Source organism: Penicillium canescens, assembly GCF_028828765.1.
Source record: "Penicillium canescens strain IBT 15451 chromosome Unknown utg000006l_segment0_segment0, whole genome shotgun sequence".
NCBI lineage: Eukaryota > Fungi > Ascomycota > Eurotiomycetes > Eurotiales > Aspergillaceae > Penicillium > Penicillium canescens.
The window spans coordinates 467,897-489,264 of record NW_026703968.1 but is presented as its reverse complement, the minus strand read 5'-3'; the positions used below and the strand labels follow the sequence as shown (position 1 = coordinate 489,264).

The 21,368-nt window shown below is 49.5% G+C and overlaps 7 protein-coding genes across 7 annotated transcripts; 3 read left to right on the top strand and 4 right to left on the bottom strand.

Annotated features, from left to right (window-relative positions):
* Positions 1-402: 402 nt before the first annotated feature.
* Positions 403-3,783, bottom strand: N7446_009113 (vacuolar protein sorting-associated protein 54; the record flags this gene model as incomplete). The annotated part of the gene is made up of 3 exons (XM_058517858.1): positions 403-583; positions 638-3,521; positions 3,570-3,783. The coding sequence occupies 3 exons, from the start codon at positions 3,781-3,783 to the stop codon at positions 403-405; spliced, it is 3,279 nt and encodes a 1,092-aa protein (XP_058368646.1).
* Positions 3,784-4,161: 378 nt separating this feature from the next.
* On the top strand, positions 4,162-6,771 carry N7446_009112 (MCM DNA helicase complex subunit MCM5). Its single transcript, XM_058517857.1, has 4 exons — positions 4,162-4,344; positions 4,395-4,521; positions 4,572-5,977; positions 6,031-6,771. The coding sequence occupies exons 1-4, from the start codon at positions 4,208-4,210 to the stop codon at positions 6,521-6,523; spliced, it is 2,163 nt and encodes a 720-aa protein (XP_058368645.1). The 5' UTR covers positions 4,162-4,207; the 3' UTR covers positions 6,524-6,771.
* A 1,297-nt stretch (positions 6,772-8,068) lies between these two features.
* Positions 8,069-9,245, bottom strand: N7446_009111 (NMT1/THI5 family protein; the record flags this gene model as incomplete). Its single annotated transcript, XM_058517856.1, has 3 exons — positions 8,069-8,890; positions 8,942-9,113; positions 9,211-9,245. The coding sequence occupies 3 exons, from the start codon at positions 9,243-9,245 to the stop codon at positions 8,069-8,071; spliced, it is 1,029 nt and encodes a 342-aa protein (XP_058368644.1).
* An 865-nt stretch (positions 9,246-10,110) lies between these two features.
* N7446_009110 (glycogen [starch] synthase) lies at positions 10,111-12,409 on the bottom strand (the record flags this gene model as incomplete). The annotated part of the gene is made up of 4 exons (XM_058517855.1): positions 10,111-10,237; positions 10,287-10,482; positions 10,532-11,894; positions 11,954-12,409. The coding sequence occupies 4 exons, from the start codon at positions 12,407-12,409 to the stop codon at positions 10,111-10,113; spliced, it is 2,142 nt and encodes a 713-aa protein (XP_058368643.1).
* Positions 12,410-13,815: 1,406 nt separating this feature from the next.
* N7446_009109 (uncharacterized protein) lies at positions 13,816-15,998 on the top strand (the record flags this gene model as incomplete). Its single annotated transcript, XM_058517854.1, has 2 exons — positions 13,816-14,442; positions 14,493-15,998. The coding sequence occupies 2 exons, from the start codon at positions 13,816-13,818 to the stop codon at positions 15,996-15,998; spliced, it is 2,133 nt and encodes a 710-aa protein (XP_058368642.1).
* A 696-nt stretch (positions 15,999-16,694) lies between these two features.
* Positions 16,695-17,030, top strand: N7446_009108 (uncharacterized protein; the record flags this gene model as incomplete). The annotated part of the gene is made up of 2 exons (XM_058517853.1): positions 16,695-16,787; positions 16,845-17,030. The coding sequence occupies 2 exons, from the start codon at positions 16,695-16,697 to the stop codon at positions 17,028-17,030; spliced, it is 279 nt and encodes a 92-aa protein (XP_058368641.1).
* A 1,233-nt stretch (positions 17,031-18,263) lies between these two features.
* On the bottom strand, positions 18,264-19,709 carry N7446_009107 (uncharacterized protein; the record flags this gene model as incomplete). The annotated part of the gene is made up of 5 exons (XM_058517852.1): positions 18,264-18,625; positions 18,700-19,018; positions 19,072-19,136; positions 19,196-19,397; positions 19,453-19,709. The coding sequence occupies 5 exons, from the start codon at positions 19,707-19,709 to the stop codon at positions 18,281-18,283; spliced, it is 1,188 nt and encodes a 395-aa protein (XP_058368640.1). The 3' UTR covers positions 18,264-18,280.
* Positions 19,710-21,368: the final 1,659 nt, after the last annotated feature.

Genomic DNA, 21,368 nt, shown 5'->3' with positions numbered 1-21,368 from the left:
TGGACGAACATGGTGTCCTGTTATGCGATATGATAATGACTTTGATACCTGCTAACCATGAAACAATTGTTCTAAAATCCATATTATGATTGCTTTGCAAAATGATAGATCAACGAGACCACAAACAACATCGAAGGTTGTAGGATGCGATATAAAAGAGAAGACCCAAAAAAAAATTTTTATGGGAATCTATTCAAAAATGCAATCACACTTTAATTGGATCAGACATCCTATTCATGTCCACGAACGCCAGGCTAGCTCTATAAATGCAACCGATGAACAATTATGTAGTAGCATCAAATGACAAGAAGTGTGTACAGGCCAAACAGCGCGCATACAGCGATGAAACAAGGTGGCAGGGGAAATATGTATATAAGGGTGAGTGGCCGAGGGGGAGATCAACTAGGACTCGGGAGATTCAGATCCCTTGTCCTGCGCTTGTTTCTCACCAGCCGGCTCTGAACTCTCAGGTTCACTGGCGATGGTCTTGGCTTTGACGACTTCGAGAAGCTTATCGCTAACTTCGCTGGCTCCTTCAATTTTGCTCAGTTTTGTTCGGAAGTGCTCGACATCGGCTTGCATGCTATTTTCTTTGTTAGTATCAAGGGTGTTTCGGATATGACAGATAGGAACTAACCTCTTCATTCCAGCTTCAGTCTGCACATCTGCCTCCTCAAAGGCCTTGGTCCATTGCTCCCGGTAGCTGTTGAAGACTGGAACCATGATCATGCTGACTGTCATATCTGGGAGATGCTTGCTCAAGACCCGATGCAAAGTGCCCGTCTCCTTGGCTAGTGTTTCCATGTAAGGATGAACGGCAGTGGAGCCACCCTTGGCATCCCATTCGATCTTTTTCATAGCATTGACATGGACAGAAGATCGTGAGCTCATGATATCCACCAGCTTCTCATGAATACCACTCTGGTGCTCCTGACACAGTCGCTTGACTTTGTCAAACTCGGCCATCAACGGGTTGGCCTGTCCGGAACGTCGCACAAATTCTCGTACATATGGCACCATAGAAATCACAAAGCTCAGTGCTTGCGATGACAAAGCAAGGTGTTTGGTTGTGATGTTCTTGAGACCTGCACTGCGTGTAGCACCAGCTCCAAGAATCAATTGCGATGACCGAGAGTTGAATAGTTTGAGTATATCTAGTAGGTGTGGCGCAATATCCTGCATCATGCTAGGGATATTCGCCATGAGGAACTCAAACTCCTCTATGGTGCGCATCATCGCCACAGCAGAGTCAGGCAGGATGTACTTTTGCTCGTCGATAACGGCAGTTCGAACCTTGGTTTTGTCTGTCCCGTTCGCGGCGGCATCTTTCTCAGGCCGAGCTTGGTCATTTCCGGAGACAGGGATCCAGATCTTGGAGATTTCGGTCCAGGCATCGATATCATTGGTGCTTGCTTCTAGAATCCGTGTCAAGATTGTGACTTCAGCGTCACCGAAATCCCGTGCATCCCAGCGGTCGGCATCCATGACTTTAACAATTTGATGGCGCTGGCTATCACCGAAGCGGGTGATGAAATCGCGGATTTGGTTGCCGACGATAGTCTTGAGAGTGGTACCACTGCGTCCCGAGATGGCCTCACACTCATCAGCAAACAGTCGGTTAAGGGTGAAGTATTGCAGGAATTGCTCTTTCGAAAGCTGGGCGGTCTGCTCGGATCGAACTTTTAACACCTTTGTTATCTGAGACTGGGCGATATCAACAGCCTGACCGAGTAGACTTGACATGTCCAGGACCTGGAGGATCTCATCTTGGGCCATGTCAGAAGCTGTCGGGCCGATCTGTGGAGACTTCATAGCTTGATCCAAGCTTTGTGGGTTGGGGCTTCCTGGAATGGGGCTTCGTGGTGGTGATTTAACGCCAGATGTTGGTGAATTTCCCAGGCCACTGGCGATATCGAGGAGGATTTTCACCTGAACGCTGAGTCGTCTGAGAGATTCGCTAATTCCAGTGTACACATTGACCAACATTGCGTACGCATCATCCGGATCGAGCGAACGCAGATTGCGAGCAAGAATCGATGACTTCTCTTGCTGACTTAATTGCTGGCCGCCATGCGTTGAAAGCGACACCATAGATTCATTATCGTCATCACTGGAGCTGGGCAAATATTTGCGAATAAGGCCCTTCATTTCTCGCAGAACAGCAGTCTTGAACGAAGTCGCCGCTGACATCGTGTAGCGAGATCGAGCAAGTCCATTGAGCTGGGTATCCAGTTGGGATCGCAGCTCATTATTGAAATTCATGTACGTAGGCGACACCGATACTCCAGATCGATTACCACCCCGCTGTCGCTGAAATGAAGCTCCCCAGCGCTGAAGTGTAACATCTGATGGCACAGATTTGACATGCTGTCGCAGATCTCCCAGTAAGTCATTCAAGAACCGGGTTTCATAGCCCATTCCAATACGCTGGCGTAGTTGTGCGAGATCTTCCGATGCTCCTTCCAAGGCCTTGATACCTCGCAGATCAATAATACGCCTGGGAGCATTCTCTTCGTGCTCCGCATCCTCCGCGGCGGCTTGATCGGAGATCTTCTCGCCAGCCATTAACTTTTCGACTTCCTCGAGCCCATCTGAAGCTTCCTCAATATCGCCCTGTTCAACGAGTTCCTCGCATCGAGATACTGATTCGACCACATCGCGAAGTTGTGCCACAGCCGCAGCCAGCATCCTTACATTTTCCCTCCGTCGTCTCAAGTTGACAATCTTAAGTCCTCCCAAGGCCATTTCTTTATCAATCTTTTGCAAATCCTTCCTTAGCAATTGTATCCGGTTCACCGAGTCAGCTGCTTCCGCGTGTAGCTCTCGAAGCGACCCTAGCGCAGTAAAGAAAGATTTTGATGCCGTTGAAATAGACGAAATTAGATGAATCTCCACAGTATCCATGTACCAGGACAGCTTTTCCTGAAGAATGGCATTTGTTGCTAGTGCTTTTCTGCCAGTTTGAACTGGCTCTAGGGCGCTCCCATTAGAACCTTTGTCATCCTTGATTGGTGGCCTGGGCGGTCGAACCACGTCGGATTTCTCTGATATCACATCGAATGTGCGAGGATTTTCCAGGTGGAATCCTTCGTCAAAATATACCTGAGGAATTGTGGAAAGGGGGGTCACAGCGGGACCGCGGCCACGGCCACCAGAGGATCGTCGGCCACGAGTATCATAGGGTGAAGATGGTCGTGAACTGGTCGACATGACCGAGGATCTCCGCTCGGGGGACCATGGCATCAAAGAATCGCGATCAGAGTCTGGCTTGGGAGACTTGGCGGCCTGAGTCGGTTGTGTGTCCTCCCCCGCGCCTTCTTTTGGTTGTTGGAACACATCGTACAATGAGCCCACTTGTGCCAGATATTGTTGGAACGCCTTCGGGTCCACACGTGTGATGTTTGTCAGAGTAACTGGAGGTATATCGCGGGACGATGGGGGCTTGTAACCGGCATTCGACACTGCACTCTGGGCCGTAAGACCGGTGCGGATAATCGGAGGCTGGAGAAGGGTCGAAATGGCTAGGTAGACGTTAGCAATAAAAATTGTGGCTTACTCGGAGCACATACCATTCTGTCCAGACTCTGCGATTGAGTCATGATGATGAGAAGAGTCCAGGACTCCTCCAATGCTCACGATAGAGCTCGCTGTTGATCCCCTCCTCAGGGGGTATCGTTGAGGGGGGACGCGGGGAGACTCCAACTGGCTTGTTGAATATGAAATTGAAGGCGAGGACACCCCAGATGCCAGGCTATCAATCGATTTCCGCGGACTGTTCGACATGGCTGTTCACACCCACGAGCCAGATCGGACGGCCACCGGGGGAGGGTCGATCGTAGAGATGTTCCGTGTTATCTGATCATGGCAGTGGATGAACCCTGATTGTGCTGTGACAGGCGATGGCGCAGCTTCCAATGCTGATCTTGTCAGCTCCTGCGACTCGCGATTTCGGTCCGGGATCAAGTTTGGGAGTTGAATGCTTGTAGTGGTTTTGTTCGAGCTGGCTATGACAGCTCACCCCCAATTGGGAAACACGCTAACCGCAATGCCGCATTCCCGGACTATCAATCCTCCGTCATTTCTGCCTCATAAACGAGGCTAAAACCACTTTACGCGCGAACTGCGACGCGTCGCGTTGGTGTTTCCACAAAAGTTTCCTTACTCCCTTCCACCAACGCTCATCCACCCAACCTGCCACATCTGCAAAATGGATAGACGCACCCCCTATACTTTGAGCGTGCTTGCGCCCAGCACAAATGGCGCTGATGAATCGCGTCAGACTATTCAGAACCGCCTGCGGGATTTCGTACTGGAATTCCAGCTGGATAATGCATTCATCTACCGGTACGCATCCCACATTTGAGAGGCCGCGATGGCCACTAATGATGCAACAGTGATCAATTACGACAAAATGCTCTTGTGAAACAATACTACTGCGATATTGACATTGCCCATCTAATTTCTTACAACGAGGAGTTAGCCCACAAGCTCACCACCGAGCCCGGCGACATCATCCCTCTCGTAAGTCTCTGATACCGCCGCCCGATTTGACTTCTGCTTACATCAAGTAGTTCGAGCTAGCTCTGCAGCAGTGCACTGCGCGAATTGTTCACCCAGGCCAGCGAGACATTACACTTCCCTCCCACCAGCTGCTCCTCCATTCCTCGGCATCGCACATCTCCATCCGTGATCTCAATGCTACCAACATTTCCCATCTTGTGAGAATTCCCGGAATTGTGATTGGAGCTTCCACGATATCTTCCAAGTCAACTATTGTGCACATCCGTTGCAAGGGTTGTGACCACAGTGAAAATATCAGCGTCGACGGCGGTTTCTCTGGCCTGTCGCTACCACGGCGATGCGGACGAGTCAAGGAGCCTGGTGACCAGGGCACCGGTGAAAATTGCCCCTTGGATCCTTACGTCGTTCACCATGAGAAATGTCAATTTGTGGACCAGCAAGTTCTCAAGCTTCAAGAGGCCCCTGACCAGGTGCCCGTGGGTGAACTGCCGCGACACGTTCTCATTTCCGCGGATCGTTATCTTGCCAACCGAGTCGTTCCCGGTTCTCGTTGTACAGTTATGGGTATTTTCTCGATTTACCAGGCAAAGGGTGGCAAGAAGGAGGCCGCAGTTGCCATCCGCAACCCCTATCTGCGCGCGGTTGGTATCAGCTCCGATTTAGACCAGACAGCCAAAGGTAGTGGAGTTTTCTCCGAGGAAGAGGAGCAGGAATTTTTGGAACTCAGCCGCAGGCCTGACTTGTATGACGCGCTAGCTCGAAGCATTGCCCCGTCCATCTACGGAAACGCCGACATGAAGAAAGCTATCGTCTGTCTCCTGATGGGTGGTTCAAAGAAGATCCTCCCAGACGGAATGAAGCTCCGTGGTGATATTAACGTGCTCATGTTGGGTGACCCCGGTACTGCCAAGTCTCAGTTGTTGAAATTCGTTGAAAAGGCTGCTCCCATCGCTATTTACACCTCTGGAAAGGGATCCTCTGCTGCCGGTTTGACAGCTTCCGTGCAGCGTGACCACACCACTCGCGAATTTTATCTCGAAGGCGGTGCCATGGTGTTGGCTGATGGTGGTGTCGTCTGTATTGACGAGTTTGACAAGATGCGTGACGAGGACCGTGTAGCCATTCACGAAGCAATGGAGCAGCAGACTATTTCCATCGCCAAGGCCGGTATCACAACAATCCTGAACTCAAGAACGTCTGTTCTGGCAGCAGCCAATCCCGTCTTTGGTCGTTACGATGATCTCAAGACACCTGGCGAAAACATCGATTTCCAGACTACTATCCTGTCCCGTTTCGACATGATCTTCATCGTCCGCGACGACCACGAGCGCGGCCGTGACGAGAAGATTGCCCGCCACGTCATGGGCGTTCACATGGGTGGTCGCGGTGTGGAAGAGCAAGTTGAGGCTGAAATCCCCGTCGATCAGATGAAGCGCTACATTAGCTACTGTCGCAGGTATGTCAATTTTCAAAACGATTTCATCATCTCCTTACTAATATCATTTCAAGTCGCTGTGCCCCTCGCCTTTCCCCTGAAGCCGCAGAGAAACTCTCATCCCACTTCGTCTCCATCCGTAAACAAGTACACCGCGCTGAGATGGAATCCAACAATCGGTCATCTATTCCTATCACGGTTCGCCAGCTAGAAGCCATCATCCGTATCTCCGAATCTCTCGCCAAATTGTCTCTGTCCCCAATCGCCACCGAAGCCCACGTGGACGAGGCCATCCGCCTTTTCCTCGCATCTACCATGGACGCCGTTACTCAGGGTGAAGGCCAAGGCAGCAAGGACCTCATGGAGGCATCCAGCAAGATTGAAGACGAGCTGAAGCGCCGCCTTCCCATCGGCTGGAGCACAAGCTTGGCAACCCTGCGCCGCGAGTTTGTCGAAGGCAAAAACTACACAGAGCAGGCCCTTAACCGGGCACTAGTGGTTCTTCAGCGACGAGACACGGTCCAGATTCGCTCCGGTGGCTCCCAAATCTACCGTAACGGTGTTTAATCTGTGACTTGTTATGATGTTTACGTGTTTCTCTTGATACACCTGGTACGCGTGATATTGATGATGGTTTGTTGATTTCGTGCATCTGTTGGTCTGCCAAGGCAGGAGTTTGCAAGCGGTGTTGGGCGTGTTTGATGTCTGATTTTATGTGGTGCATCGGGTGTGATGTATCTCCGTGGCATTTACCTTATGTTATTTTGAGCTACATAACTCGAAAATCCATGGCCCATTTGGCCCTTTCGAATAGGTTATATATCGATTGCAGTAAAACTCCACTATTCTCTCGCAAAAGCACATTACTATAATGGATACTGAAAGAATCTCTGCCAAACTGTTTGAGGTAGGTGGTTTGGTTTCCTGATTATGAACTATGAACACTAGCATCACTATGAGGCGGCCGGAGAATATTCACTGCGGTCATCTACTACTAGATTAAGCATCCGGAATGTGTATATCGATCCTACGCTGCCTTTATCAGCCTCAGACTCTCATACACAAGGCTTGGAGAGCTTTTGGCGATTATTCGTCCTTCCAAAATACTCCATGACAGTGGCGTCACAGCAAGACAAGACTTTCTCATCCCGCCGAAGAAGGATGGTACTGTGACTATTACTCCTAAACTAGTATCATACTAGAAGTCAGCATCTGATTCCTGATCCCTTAAGCACCATTGCTTACCAAACACAGGAAGTACACGAGAACCAACCTCAGTGGAAAATCGGTGGAAAACCCGGTATGATTTCGGGCAAGGTCGATGATTCAGTGTGGCACGGTATTCCTACAAGCTTGGAAAGCAACATGGCTTTGGTCGAAGCCAGATATCCTTTTCAAACCGCTCAAGGCACCTACTAATGTCTTGCATACCTCGATAAGTGCTGAGTTATACTTTCGGGGACAAGTACTAACTCGCATAGCCGGGAGGACGGTACCAACATGGCTTTGAAGATGAAATTTCTCCCTTTCTCTGCGAACGAAGCGCCTTATCATATGGCCAAGCTCCTCTATTACAAAGGATTCTGGGGCAGCAGCAGTGGCAGCAGCAGTGGCGTGGAAGGGGAATCGGAAAGGGAAGCGATGGTACAACAAGACAGTGCCGTTCCTCTCGCTAACTCGAAACCCAAATCTGGTAGAGCTGTTTGCTATTAAGTCTGTCCTAGAGGTAGCTATTAATGAGATATATTTGCCTAAAAAGGAAATCAACAGGTACGCCTTTAGTTGACTGTATACACGGTGGTCACGTAACCTCAACTGAAGATGTTGACGAGATAGCTTGTACCACCGGTGTTGGATCCGAACCCACTTGGACAAGTTACTAATTTCTGTGTAAGTTGCAAGATGGAGATGTTCTCACAGGTCGGCGTATTGTGAGGCAGTAGCTTGGGTTACTGATGGAATTACGGAGTAAACTAGTCTACTAACGAGGAGCAGCTTCACCCGAACCAGTGGAAGGAAGGCAAAACAGAGCGCGAATGTAGTTTCATTGATTGAAAAGTCAAGGCTAACGAGCGGAGCCTAGTATAGGACAGTCTTCCAACAGGAAGTAACCTAAGCAGAGGCCGAAACCTCAAGACGCTTGTAGCCACCGCCAGCAGCAATTTCCTTCTGCAGGGCAGCCATGCGCTTCTGGTCGCCAGTAGGATCAGTAGAGTCAGCATCAAGGCCCCAGGAAAGGTACTCGTTGGTGTAGTTGGAGACGAAGTCATCCTTGAGGATACCAAGACGCTTTCCATAGTTGGTAACCTTGTTCCAGTCACGGGCAACGTTCTTCAGGTCACGCGAGAAGTAAGCAAACGAGCGCTCGAAGATCTTGCGGTTGACGGGGGTGGCCATGATGGGCTTGACATCGATGTACTCCTTGTAGGCGGTCGCCGGGTCGGCGAGAACAGCGTCCGTGCCGCGCTTGACGGCGCGCATGAACTTCTGGATCTTCTCTGGGTTCTCGGCGATGAACTTGTCGTTGGCGATGTAGAGGATCGAGCAGAAGCAGCAGCAGCCCAGCTCGGCGAGTTGGTCGATGCGGAGCATCTGCACGTCATCGCGGGGACGGTTTTGCTCGGCGAGCCACTCTTCCAACTCGACCATCTGGACGTTCTCGAGGCCGATGCCGGCGTCGATATCGCCTTGGATGATGGCCTTGGTGACGTTCATGCCGCAGCGGACGGCTGTGTAGTCGTCTGTGGTCATGCCGTAATACTTGGTGAGTTCATCGATTTGGATCTTTCCAAACTCGCCAACGTAGCCAATGCGCTTGCCCTTCAGCGAGCGGAAGTCCTCGGTGATACCACTGGACTTGAGGTACACAACTCCGGTGAACGGCTCATCGAGCAGGGAGCCGATGGAAGTGACGGGGAAGTCGCGAGCCTTAGCCTAGAGGGGAATCAGCAAGGGTCTTTCAGATCATCCAAAGAGAGCACGAACCGCCAGAGTGTGGATCATGGCCTTGAAGCCCATGTCGACCTTGCCGCTGCCGATGATCTCGGTCACATCGGAGGGGTCGTTGGGCTCGAGCAGAGCCACCTTGAGGCCTTCATCCTTGAAGTAGCCTCTAGCCTGGGCGAGGTAGAGGGGGGCGTGGTACGGGGTCGCGTGCCTTGAGAAACAAACACTTAGCCAGCTGAACTACATAGATGGAACAATGGCACTGAATGAAATGGGACGAGTAAAAGGCACTAGGACTGTCAGCATACCAGTTGGTCAAGAAAGTGATCTTGTCGGTAGACATGATGGCAGATAGATCAAGCTGTTATTCTTCAATTAGGTCAGTATGCCGAAAGAGACAGCACTCAGTCCTATCCAATCCACAGCCAGGCCATATCCATCTCATGCTCATGCTCATGCCTTCGATTGAGACCTGAGCAATTGAGATAATTGGATAATATTGAACCTGCAAGCAGAAGTGAACAGAACGAAGTATAAAAACACAAGGGGAAACAATCAAAGTCACGCATGTCCTTTCGCTAGTATTGTCTAGATCAAGTTTTGACAGTATAATCTCAGAACGGCCAGCTAATCGAGGGAAGTCCTAAGCTTAGGGTCCCCCGACCAGTTGAGCCGAACACCTGTCATGCGTGTGCATCGACTGTTATACCAAGAACAAATACCTTGATCCATCTCATCATCTTAGCGAGGACATTGTCCTGCAACCCCGCAGGGTGGACGTGCGCGGCTCCATTGGGAGTCGTACCGAAGGTAGACGTGTATAGTTGGAAGTGAAGTAGTTGAAGGAGGAAGAAGAGGAGGGGCAGAGGAGGGGTTGAAATAGCCGGGACAAAAAGGGTTCACCGGGATCTGAACTCTAACAGCTCCGATCCGGAGCTATACACTCCGGCCCCTACAGCTCTATACTGCATTATAACTCTAGCTCTATAGCTCTATAGCTCTGTAGCTTGACAACCTATATTCTACGGGCTACTCACATATGATCTTTCTTTCACTGTTCAGTAAACATTGGCTTCAGATGCGTAAAAAGATCCCAGTAATTAAACAAGTACAAATGACGTCAGGTGAGGGGCGCCCAAACCAAGGGGCCCCAAGAGAAATGAGTTCCAATAAGTACGGAAACCCTCGGTTATACGGCTATTGCCCTCCTATTTCGGACTGTCACCGAGCTGGCGACCGTTGATGGAGATGCTGTCCAACGGGGATTGGGGGCGCTCCGTGGTTTTGCGGGTTCGCAATGTAAGTGGGAAGTGCTCTTCGGGCTCTTCCTCCTCACTAATCACAGTGTAAGTATAAATAGATCAATGAGATGGGATGAACTCACGGTAGCTTCCAGGCAATGTAATCTTCGGTGCTCAGGCCTTCGTGGCCTTCCTGCAGGGAGGCAAAGTCACCGGGGGTCATCATCCCAGTGCGATCCCGGGGAGATCCCGGAACAGAAAGCGGGCGGGAGATCTTCTGGTCAGTTCCTCCAATGATGTCAAAGTAATCCTCTTGGCCCTCGAAGGAGGACGGGTAAGCTGTTCTCCAGTTAGTCATAGCTCGAGTCAATACGGGGAGAGTCCATACCTCTTCTCAGGGCGAGCTGGCGAGCCTTGACATACTCCAAGCCCATGCGTTTCCAGTCAAGCAGGTCGCTCAGACGTTCTGTTCTGTTACGCTGGTTGATACGTTGACGACGACTCTTCTCCGTGAAGTTGAACATGAACTCGGTCAGCTGGTTGACCGAGTCATCCACTCCCTTGGAGCGACGGTCCACAATGTAGATTCCGTAATCGGAGGAGTTCTCAATCAATTCCTCCATGTAACAACCAAAGCCGGAGAGGTTAGTGGTGATACTGGGAACGCCCATCACGGTGCATTCGGCGGGAGTGTATCCCCAAGGCTCATAGTAGGAGGGGAAGACCCCCAGGTGGGTTCCGCGCACAAAGTCATCATAGTCCAGCGGGAGAACGGGGTTGGCTGAGTTCAGGAATTCGGGGTGGAAGACAATCTTGACCCGGTCGGAGGCTTGGTTGAACAGCTGGACTCGGCGAAGCTGGTTCAGGATGGGGTCCTCGTGATCATTGTGCATGTTGTGGGTGACAATTGGGGGCAGGCCATGGCGCTTCATGGCGAACAGACGGCGGCGGAGCATGACGCGGTCCTGACTGGTGATCAGGTCCTTCTCGTCGGGCAATTTGTCGCCTTCCTTCCAAGAAAGACAGCGCTCGTACATGCGCTTGCCGATGCCTTTTTCAATGTTCTCGATGGTGTCGCGCAGAGACTTGACAACGGCCTGTCCCTTGAGGGACTCCACGGTCAAGGAGGAGGTCTGGGCAGGCATAATAATGAATGCGACGACTGTCATGGTCGACCCGGCGGCCTTCAGGCGATGGTTCAGACGAGCCAGGCCCTCGATGAACATATCGACACCCTTATTACGGAACTCATACCGACCGGCGGTGAAGAGGTAAAGGGTGTTATCGAGATCAAAGTCATTGTGGCCATAGAAGTGACCCCGAACAAAGTCATTAATCTTCTCCTTGGCCTGCGAGTGCAGGTTCTGGAACTCGTGCATAGCAGAGAACTTCTTCACGTTGAGGCCATTGGGCAACACCCCGTCAGGCTTCCGCTTCAGCAGATGTTCGCTCTCGAATGCGGTAATGTGCGATACGGTGGTAAAGACGTCACAGCTATGAGTGGCTGCGCGCTCAATGCAGTAGCGGTGGTAGATTCCCCGCTTCCCGGCCTCCGCATCCACGTCGAAGTACTGGAGGTTGTTGTAGAAGTCAACTGAACCAGCACAAAGATAACGACCCAGCAATGTGGCGTGCGTAGTGAAGATGGTGGTAAGGTCCATGTGCCGCTTCTTCGTCAGTGGCAGCGCCACACCTGCCAACCATTCATGGAAATGAGCGACCACCGCGCGGCGACGATCATGGGCAATGTACTAAAGTGGGGAAGATGGTCAGTGTTGCTCATCTTGCGCTGGGTCAGAGTGTGACGTACCTCTCCCAAGAACCAAGCGACCAAATATCCAAAAACGATGGCCTCGTTGGTCTCGTTATCGGCGGCGGGGGACGGGATGGCAGAGTTAGTCCAAAGATCACCTTTCCACTCGTCCAACCACCTGTAACCCGTCCCGGTGTTAATGAGGAGCACCCGAGGCGCACCCTCAATGAGCCAGCGACCGTAGATTATCTCAATGCCGCGGTCCTTCATGGACTGAATGGTCTCTCGCATAGCTGGGTTGGACGGGGTGAGCTCTTCCACCTCCACAGCGGCCGAAGCCTTGTTGAGGGGGCCGATCAAAGTGTACCGCTCGCCGTATTCCGCCGTAGTGACGGGAGCTTTGGACTTCAAGACCGAGTAGATCCCGCCCACACGGTTGGCCACCTCGGTGGCCACCTCGAACAGCATATGATTGCGCACATCGCGCTTGATGGATTCACCGTTCTCCTCCATTGTGTTGAGATGAGGGAAAATGAAAGAAAAAGAGAAAACCTGCAGAGGGGCGGGACAAGGTCTCTCTGAACCTTGGAAGAGCTGCACTCGGTCTGTGCGGAGAAAGTGGAGTTCCGGGGGAGAAGCTCGGGGTCTGGGGTGAGGTCAATGAGATACACTTGTAGTATGGAGATGGGATGAAGATGAAGATGAAGATGAAGATACAAAGACAGACAGACACTCAGAGAAGAGAAAAGAACCCGGATCGTGTAGCGTCGAGTTGTTCTCCGGGCTGGTAGCTGCGGTGTTCCCCTCAGAAGGGAATGGCGCTCCCTAATATAGCCCCCGGTCAATCCTGCAAAAGTGTTGAGACTAAAAAAAGGTGAGAAGAGGCGAAAGTAGGAAACAGAAATTTCTGTCAAGAAGTACCTGGACCTGGATCTGGACCTGGATGTAACGTCTGAACTATCCCGGGTACGGCGTAGAGTGTGATCGGGCCGCTTGCCATCCCGCCCCCGGTCCTCTCCTTTACATCCTTCCGGTTTCTACCTCTGATTTAACTTACATCCCTACATACATGTACGTACATGTACAGTATTTTGCCTCCAGATCTACATCCTTGTGATCCAATTGCTTTGATTGATATGGGGAAGACCAATGACATCAGGCTGACAATGGCAAGTTCCACTGGTCAAACAGGACTTGGCCTCATTCTACACTACATGGAGGACATGCACGAAACTGCAAGAGAATGCAAGAGGATGCACCCATACTTGGTGGATCTTCTTGGCATGTCTCGCAGCGAACTCAATGATCTCAATGGTCTCAATTGACTCAGCGAACTTCCTGCCAGAGACCCCTGCGACCTCATAAGGTAGGGACTGTGAGGTGTTTAAGTATGTACATCTCTCGGCCTTGTCCACGGCGTATACCCTCAGTTTGACCTGATTGGATGAGAGAAAATCTATTCTCTTTCATGCGAGCAAACCGTCTCATGATGCCCCTACACTTGACTCATACAACACATCAAAGGCCATTGATAACCAAGTCCAAACAAAGCACTCAAACTGCTCGATGGACCGTTACTCCCATTGTTATTAAAACAACTAATTGCTTCAGAGGATAATATTGTGCCGCGTCTCCCGTCACTTTCGTTCAGTTCTTTATCTTACTTATATAAAGCTCTATGGTCTCCCGAGGTCAGACAATCTATTGCTACCTGCATCACTTTTAGCAATGTTATATTCACTTTCGAACTTCTTCACTACGCTTCAAGTTGATTCATGGCAAGACCCAGTCAGCGGAGAGAGCTCACTGGCGAGCGATGGCTGTCCAGGGATCGATTGGGCTGTTGGGTCCTTGACCGTCTCGGCATACTCATCCTCAATGTACAAGGTCGAATCCATCGATTTAACATTCGGCGGCAGATGAAGAGAAGGATTCGCCAAGCTTTAGCAGCTAACAAGACGCGTATTGGCCCCAAAAGAAGAGCAAAGCGATTTCGCAAACGTGTACCTGAGGACAGGGTTTATCCTACATTCATTTCGGTAGATATCAACGTTCCCGTATCTCCAGAGACTGGGAGCCTGGGGGAGAATCCTACCAGGTTCAATACTGACACCGTACAATACGAAGAGTCTGATGAGTCTCGTGTATCCAGAGTGATGAACCCAGATCCATCGGAACCTAGTGAAGATGGGATCCTTGGGGTAGCTGTTATCGCTGAGTTCAAGCCAGTGGGAGCAAGCTGTGTGGACATTCAGTCTGCCACCCCTGCCTCTACCCACCCCGATGTATACTTCAAAGACCGGCCTGGTTCATCATTATCGGGAGATAACACATTTTCAACGCCGCAGCGCGAACTTTCGTTCAAAAGAGTCTTTCCCAAGAATTGGAACACCAATTCTATTGCTTCTGCAACCACCGGATCTGCGCACATGGCTCCGGACGCTTCCCAGCTTGTGTCTATCATGTGCATCCCAAGCTCACCACCTTCTTCTATTTCTTCCAAGCAGAACGTACGGCCGACTACGTTGTACACGGCTTCCACAGTGGTAGGACATTTGGAAGTACCCCCAGAGCAGACACAGCCCGCGATCGCCAGAGAAGCAAGCCCTTGGCTGGTGGGTCGGGTCAAAATGAGAGCACTTCACATTCGAAACTCCGGTCCGCTGCTCCCACTGTAGAAGAGCGCCAGAATACACGCAGTTCCTCACGTTCATCTCACTCTAAGGGCAAGCATCCCCAGGCAGCCAAGATCTTTGATGTGTCTAAAGGTATCCCACGTACAGAGACCCCTTCCACAAATTCCCCGTTGGACAAGCGTTTGGGCACACCTAGTCTCTCGCGTTCATCTCACGTGAAGGGTAAACGTTTTGGTAGGACCACCACTATGACTGACATATCGACTCAAACTGAGAGGAACCCCCGTTCGAGCACACCTATAGCTGTTCCTACAATGGCAAATCTTATGAAAAGGCTTCCTCCCTCACATTTCTCGCACTGGAATGACAAACATGACCAGGATACCACGGCCTTGGCTAGTGTATCGGCTCATGCCGAGAAAACCTCACGTTCAAAACCCCGTTTTCCTATGTCAAAGCATCCGGAAGTCCCTCATCTCTCCCATGTATCTCACTTGAACCGCAAACGTGACCATGCTACCTCGACAAATTCTATCAATGATCAGAACCTCGAGAACTTGGTGCCTCTACCTTTGAACATTCACAAGACGGGACATGACCCCCTGTCCTACCGGGCACGCATGGAAAGTCGAGAAAGCTCGTCATCGAGCAATACTGAGGACGAGAAGCCGGTTCGGACTGAGTGGCCTATTGAGTGTCATCCAGCTCCTTACTCTCTGGGTGATCATTTTAGCGAACATGAAGACGCACCATGGCTCTTGCCTGTTGACTCCGATGATAGCGAAGAGTATATTGAATCTTCACCATATTCAGAGCCTCAACCGTGCCTTATCTCACTCTGGGGGTATTCTGAGGCCCAAAAGGCTGCACACCGGTCACCAACCAGCGATGACCCCCGGGACATGTATCACCCTGGGTATTCTTCATACTCACACTATTCGCAGATCCAGTACGGCAGCAGCTCAACAGACTGGCAGAGTAAGCCCGCCAACATAGTCCCGAATAGCTCAGTTTACCCGCTGCATACTAAGAACCCAAACCGGAACCGGAGAGAGGTAAATGCCCAATTCATCCCACGGGATGTCCTAGACAAAATGCGAAATGGCGCACTGCCGGACAGAACCCCCCAAATGCCTGTTTTACCGATGAAAATAACACGCAAGCCAGTCCATTCTCCAACTTCTTCTGGGTCTGCAACGAGGAACAGTCCCCAACAACAGACCAGTCGCCCGGTATCCTACCGAGAAGACTGTAGAGAACACCAAACAAGACCCCAGACACTTCAAAGATACCCACTAGAGGGATCATATACCATCAGGCAAGCTGAAGGCAACTTTGCCAGACGCGAACTCAATCAGGGCACCGTGGCGAGGTATGCCAGATGCCTCAGCTCGCAACTTGCCGATAACAAGACCCCAGAGCCCCAAGAAGCTCTACGACAGCTTATTGCCACCGCGGCTCTGTGAAACATGCATAGAAACGCAACACCAAAGCAGGTTGTTCAAGACTCCCCACATCGCGTCGTGCCGCCGAGGCTTACAGCGGGCGTACCTGAATCGCTCCGTGCAAATGACGTTTGTTCTGAAGGCCTAGTGGTAATCCCGCAGGTAGAGATATGGGACATTTTTATTGGATACCTTTACTGTTCTCCGATGTCTTCATTGCAAGGATACTTCGTATACACAAACCCGCAAACTCACTAAAAAAATGCGATAAAAGGAACAGATTGTCATATTCTATTTGGAGGACTTACAATTCCCTTTTTCTTTGATGATTATTTGGTATGGAAGTTTGATTTTCATCTTGCGCTGCTGGTCAGCGCAGTACTGTATATGGGTTTCGAGCGTTGCTCTCAATTTCAATTTCTAAACGACGAAATTTCTAATAACTTCTAATTAATTTTGATCTAATATTATTCCAATATTATCTTCCGTGTTCCAAAGACCCGGTTCCAAGGCAAAATGTACAAGATCGCGATGTTCCAACGACATGAAGTCATGGCTCCCCACTATGATTTCACGATGCTGTCACGCTAAACCCTGTGCCAAGCATCGAGTAAGTATAAGTAGATGCAATCTCAGAAGTCTCCTCTCCTCCAAATCCAATCCACTACAATACTCTAAAGTCATTCAATTCCTCCTTCCTACTTAAAATCAATCAAAATGGTTCGCGGCGCTGAGTACGACAACGGTCTGCCCCAGAGCGACAACCCCATTGAGAACGGCCCCGACAAGGTCCACGGCACCGGCAATGAGGTATGTTCAACCCGGTTTCTTTCCCAAAATATAATTCAATTCTAACAAATGCCCCAGTCCGCCGACCTAAGCCGCTCCCACAAGGCCGCCCCCATGCCTGACCAGACCGGCTCCGGCCTCCCTGACGTCTTCCCCGGCCAAGGCAGCGGCGGCTACGAGAACACCCCCGGCAGCGGCAAGGGTGGCCACGAGCCTAAGACCCTTGGCGAGAAAAAGGGTCTTGGCTCCCTTCCCGATCACTGAGGGGTTTCAATCGATCATGTTTTGTCATGTTCTCTGATGGAGCTGGGTCTCCTGTATAATTAGTATCATACTTGTTTGGAGTTTTGTGGATGGTTGGGTCTAGATGACCGCTGTTGCATATATGAACATCAATGATATACGATCTATACTTCATTTCTTGTAGCTTGATTTTATGTTGTAAGGTGATCGTGGGCCTCGAAAAAGGGCAAAAGAGACGTGAAAAAAGAGAGCTCGAAGTAGACGATAGATGAAAATCGTGGTATACTTACTTTTGAGGTCAGGTTCATATAGAGTCTGTCCAATACTTCACGAGTGGCACTGTATATACACCTATCTCTCTTGTTGAAGTTAGTGCTTTGGAGAAAGATACTATAGGAAGATCATGCATGGGGAAGAAGGATTGATCAGAATTACGTGCCTCGGTTACGTAGCTGTGCACATTTGTATCACGTATCGCCCAATAGTAAATCATGAAAATCGCAAGTTGCAGTTTCATACTCAATTCTCGGAAGAGGACCGGTTGTGCCTTCTGTGGGCAATGGGAAGCTAGATGCACATACGCAGGTAGTGCAGTTCCCTGAATATTTTGTCGAATCTCAGACATACAAAGTATCCCATTGTGCTGTAATGGTGAGTGAAACTTGACAATTTGTAAAATTGAGCTCGCGATATATGATGAGCTGTTCAATGGTTATTTTCCAAATCCGGATCTGGGTCAATCAAGGATTTCTTAGACACAAAAGAAGCAAGCAATGGTAAGCACACGAGGTCGGAGCCGTAGAAAGCCTAGCGGAGTAGGAGACTGCACGTTTCCCAGTCTAGGCTTGAGGACTGACGTACATTGCCCGTTACAATCCCGGCTAGGTATTATATACCTTCGTTACCTGCTGTGACCAGTTAGCACCCTATAACACATCTTTGCTGAACCAGTCATCGTTTAGGTTTTTAAGTAGAAACGAATCAACCAGATTCATCGCTCAACCGTGAATTTTTGGTATATTGGTCGACTAATTATCTCTGCCACAGATTGGTGACCTTCGAGACTGGGCTCTTGGATATTTTAAACAAATCCTTCACGCTGATACTACTGCATTATTCGTATCTGCACAGATTATTGGTTCGGCGTCATTGCAATGACCATGGGCAAGCTGGAGAGCTGTAAGTATATATTGAAAAATGACCTTCTATAATAACATTGTGACTGCTGTAGACTCCGCATATAAGCCTATAACAGCCAGAGATTGGTTTATTTACACATTGGAAGATACAGCCATAGAAGTCTCAACTGGTGGCCGGATCGCCAAAGAGGATGTACTGCCTGCATTAGACCTTCCATCAAATCCCGCGCCCTCGAGCGAGATGTCGGCAGACTCTCTTCGGGTGACTCTTCTAGTCGACCTCGGAGGCGAAAAGGATTTGAGGGATTTGAGGATGGAAGCCCACTTGGCTTTTAATATTGGGAACGTGGTTGATGTGTAGATAATGGCGTTCCAAAATCCCTGCAGAGATAGGACAAACGCTCCAGTCAAGTTCAAGCCGAAATTTGGTTTGCTGGGATTGACTAGACTGTAAACTCGGTTAACAAATGATGGTAACTGGGAAGCTCGTTAGCAATGGCTTGTGAGAGAGGGTCGTATATGGGGAAAAAATTTGAAGAGTATATCCGTACCCAGGTAGCAACCATGGCTATGAAGAAGATGAAGGAGTATCTCAAATAGCTCCACATCGCGTTATTCTTGCTAACCTGGTTGCTCAGCCCACTTCCAGGTTGGGAATGCTGCGATTCTATGCAGGTTGAATATGGCGTGGCTGGCTCAAAAGATAGGACTTTCGCTGCTCCAGCCGTTACATTAAAAGTGACAGATCGAGTAATGCCAACCGTTCTGCTGGTAGGCATTATGTCTTTGGCTGCTTTTAAAGCCTTGGTTTTTCGATAGATGCGGACACCGGCTATGGCATAGATCGCAAAAGTTGCGATGCTCACCACCCTATAAAAAAGAAATTAGATCCGTTGTTGCGAGACGGTATTGTATGACCCTACCACACTGGACCATAGAAACACACTAAACGAAGAAATTGCCACTGTTGACTAATTGAGCACCAAATCTAATGGGAAGTTAGTTTTATGCCATAAATAGTCCGCAAGGCGTTCGAGTAGTACATACCAAGGCTGGCCCATAGACCCTTCCTCTTTCAGTAGTCTTTATAAGGCTCAGTGCCGTCGCGAGTATTAGTGGTAAGCCGTAGCATAGAAGAAAGTACCACTTCTCAAGCTTCTTAAGATCTTCAGCTGAGTGTCTCCGGTAAAAGGTAAGATATATGTTGATCGCCATACAAAAGGACCATAGCGAGTCCGTTGGCATCCAACTTCAGTGACAATAATTAGAGTCTGCAATTTTGATATAGAGTGTGGGCAACGTACTATTGGATGAAGAATGATTGTGCGAGACATAAGGCAGATTCCGGACCCTCTATAACTCCATCTCTGCTCATCAGTGATGCAACGGCGGAAAAAGCATTCCCAAAAGACGCATAAAAGATCAACCTGTTGACTGGCTTGCGAAAAATGGTCGAAGCGCTATATGTCGTTATAATAAACGCACAGCCCAACAGGGAAGAGCTACCTCCTACTCTTTCTGCTATTGAGATGGCATGAAGTTGTTCGTCGGTCAACGCCATAGGGGTCTAACTGTTTGATCCGCTCGCAACGCGAATTCAGCCAGCCTTATAGGACATCTGCTCTTGTTAATGAATTTCTACACCACCTGCCACGAGGGTGAGAAGTGCACGTGGTGGCGACCAGGTAAGGGAGAATCTGGAGAATTGTCATTCGCTTAACCGGCCGCTTGCCCTTCTGTACCATGAACCAAAAAGCGTGGCTAAATTCAAAATCTGGGGTAGACAGAGACAGGCGAAAGCTTATTGTTAGGTTCTCCTAAGATTCTCCACACAAGTCCAAGGTAGGGTTGTGCACAAATATATAGACGTCATACACTCCCATGACTACCTTGAAGAAGCTTTGGGGCGCAAAATTCACCAACAGCTAGGTAAATTCGTGAATAACCCATATACGGCTGCTTTCGAGAACAAACACCTAATGATAGAGAGAAAAGAGCAGAAGGGTGCATGATCGAAAATATAATTCGACTTCTCTCTTCCGAGACTATGGCAATATTCAGGGATAGCAGCTTCCAGGAGATATTGAGTTCAGAGTGAGCTAGCGTCCTATCGACTTCGTTCCGATTGTGTTGGTAAACTGGTTAAGGGAAGGGTTCTAGAATTCTAGAACTCCAACTTCGCGTATTACCATAGGCTGGAAACGCCACAAACTCTAACTAGCGATCGAGTTATTGGATCGTAACTGCAGCCATATGGGAACATCAATTCTCCGCCTGCACTCTTCGATTGTTTCTCGAACCCTTCGAAATTTCCCACGTACATCTACTGGATCCAATACGCTCTGTCTATTGGTCATAGGTCTGCCAACCACCAGCTGGCTTTCGTCCAACTTCTGAATCCATGATCCTGGATCATTGCCAAAGAGACTTTCAACATTGGCGAGGCAATTTTGTGCCACTTTAGGGCTTAGCTCCATATATCACTCATAATCCCTGCCCAAGGATGGCCGCATTCGAAGTGCATCCCACTCTGCGTCTGTGATTTGAATTACACATTGTTTAAAGGTGGTCATTTAGGTTCCCCGGGCAAGTCATCGAAGCGAGATCTAGGTCTCTTCTCACTCCCGCAAAATCAAGATCTTCGGTTTCCCGGTCATTCGTTGCCACCATGTGTTTCGGAATTACACATGATGTAGACGGCCATGCAGCTCTTCGCATCGAGGTATTTTTCATTCACGATTCTACAATATACTCGCTATTCCTTATTCTTTCCTTTTTGTGACATTTGCTGGACCGAAGCCATTTATCCATTCCATTCTACCATACATATGATCTAGACAAATGCACTCATAGCCAGCAGAAAGGACAGGCAGCCTAGGCACATCTAGGAGCTCCGTCCATAATACTTCAGGATCCAAATCTAGATGGCAACCTAGAGAGATATTGTAAGCGTTAGACCTTCTTGCACCAAAGGCCCATGCCTACCAGTTTGTGAGGATTGTTCCATCATTCCAGTACAGTCGTTATCCGTGTTGCTTTGTTTGGCAAAAGAAGAGGTATATCTATTCCAGCCTAAGCAGTGATTTCGAGACCAATTTCCTACTAACATCGCGAATTTTCAGTCCCCTAGAGGGGCCACCGCCCTTGTTTGACTTGTTTTGGCTTGGTTCTAGCTCGTCTGAGGCATATTACAGACTGACATTAGACCTCACCATATTGC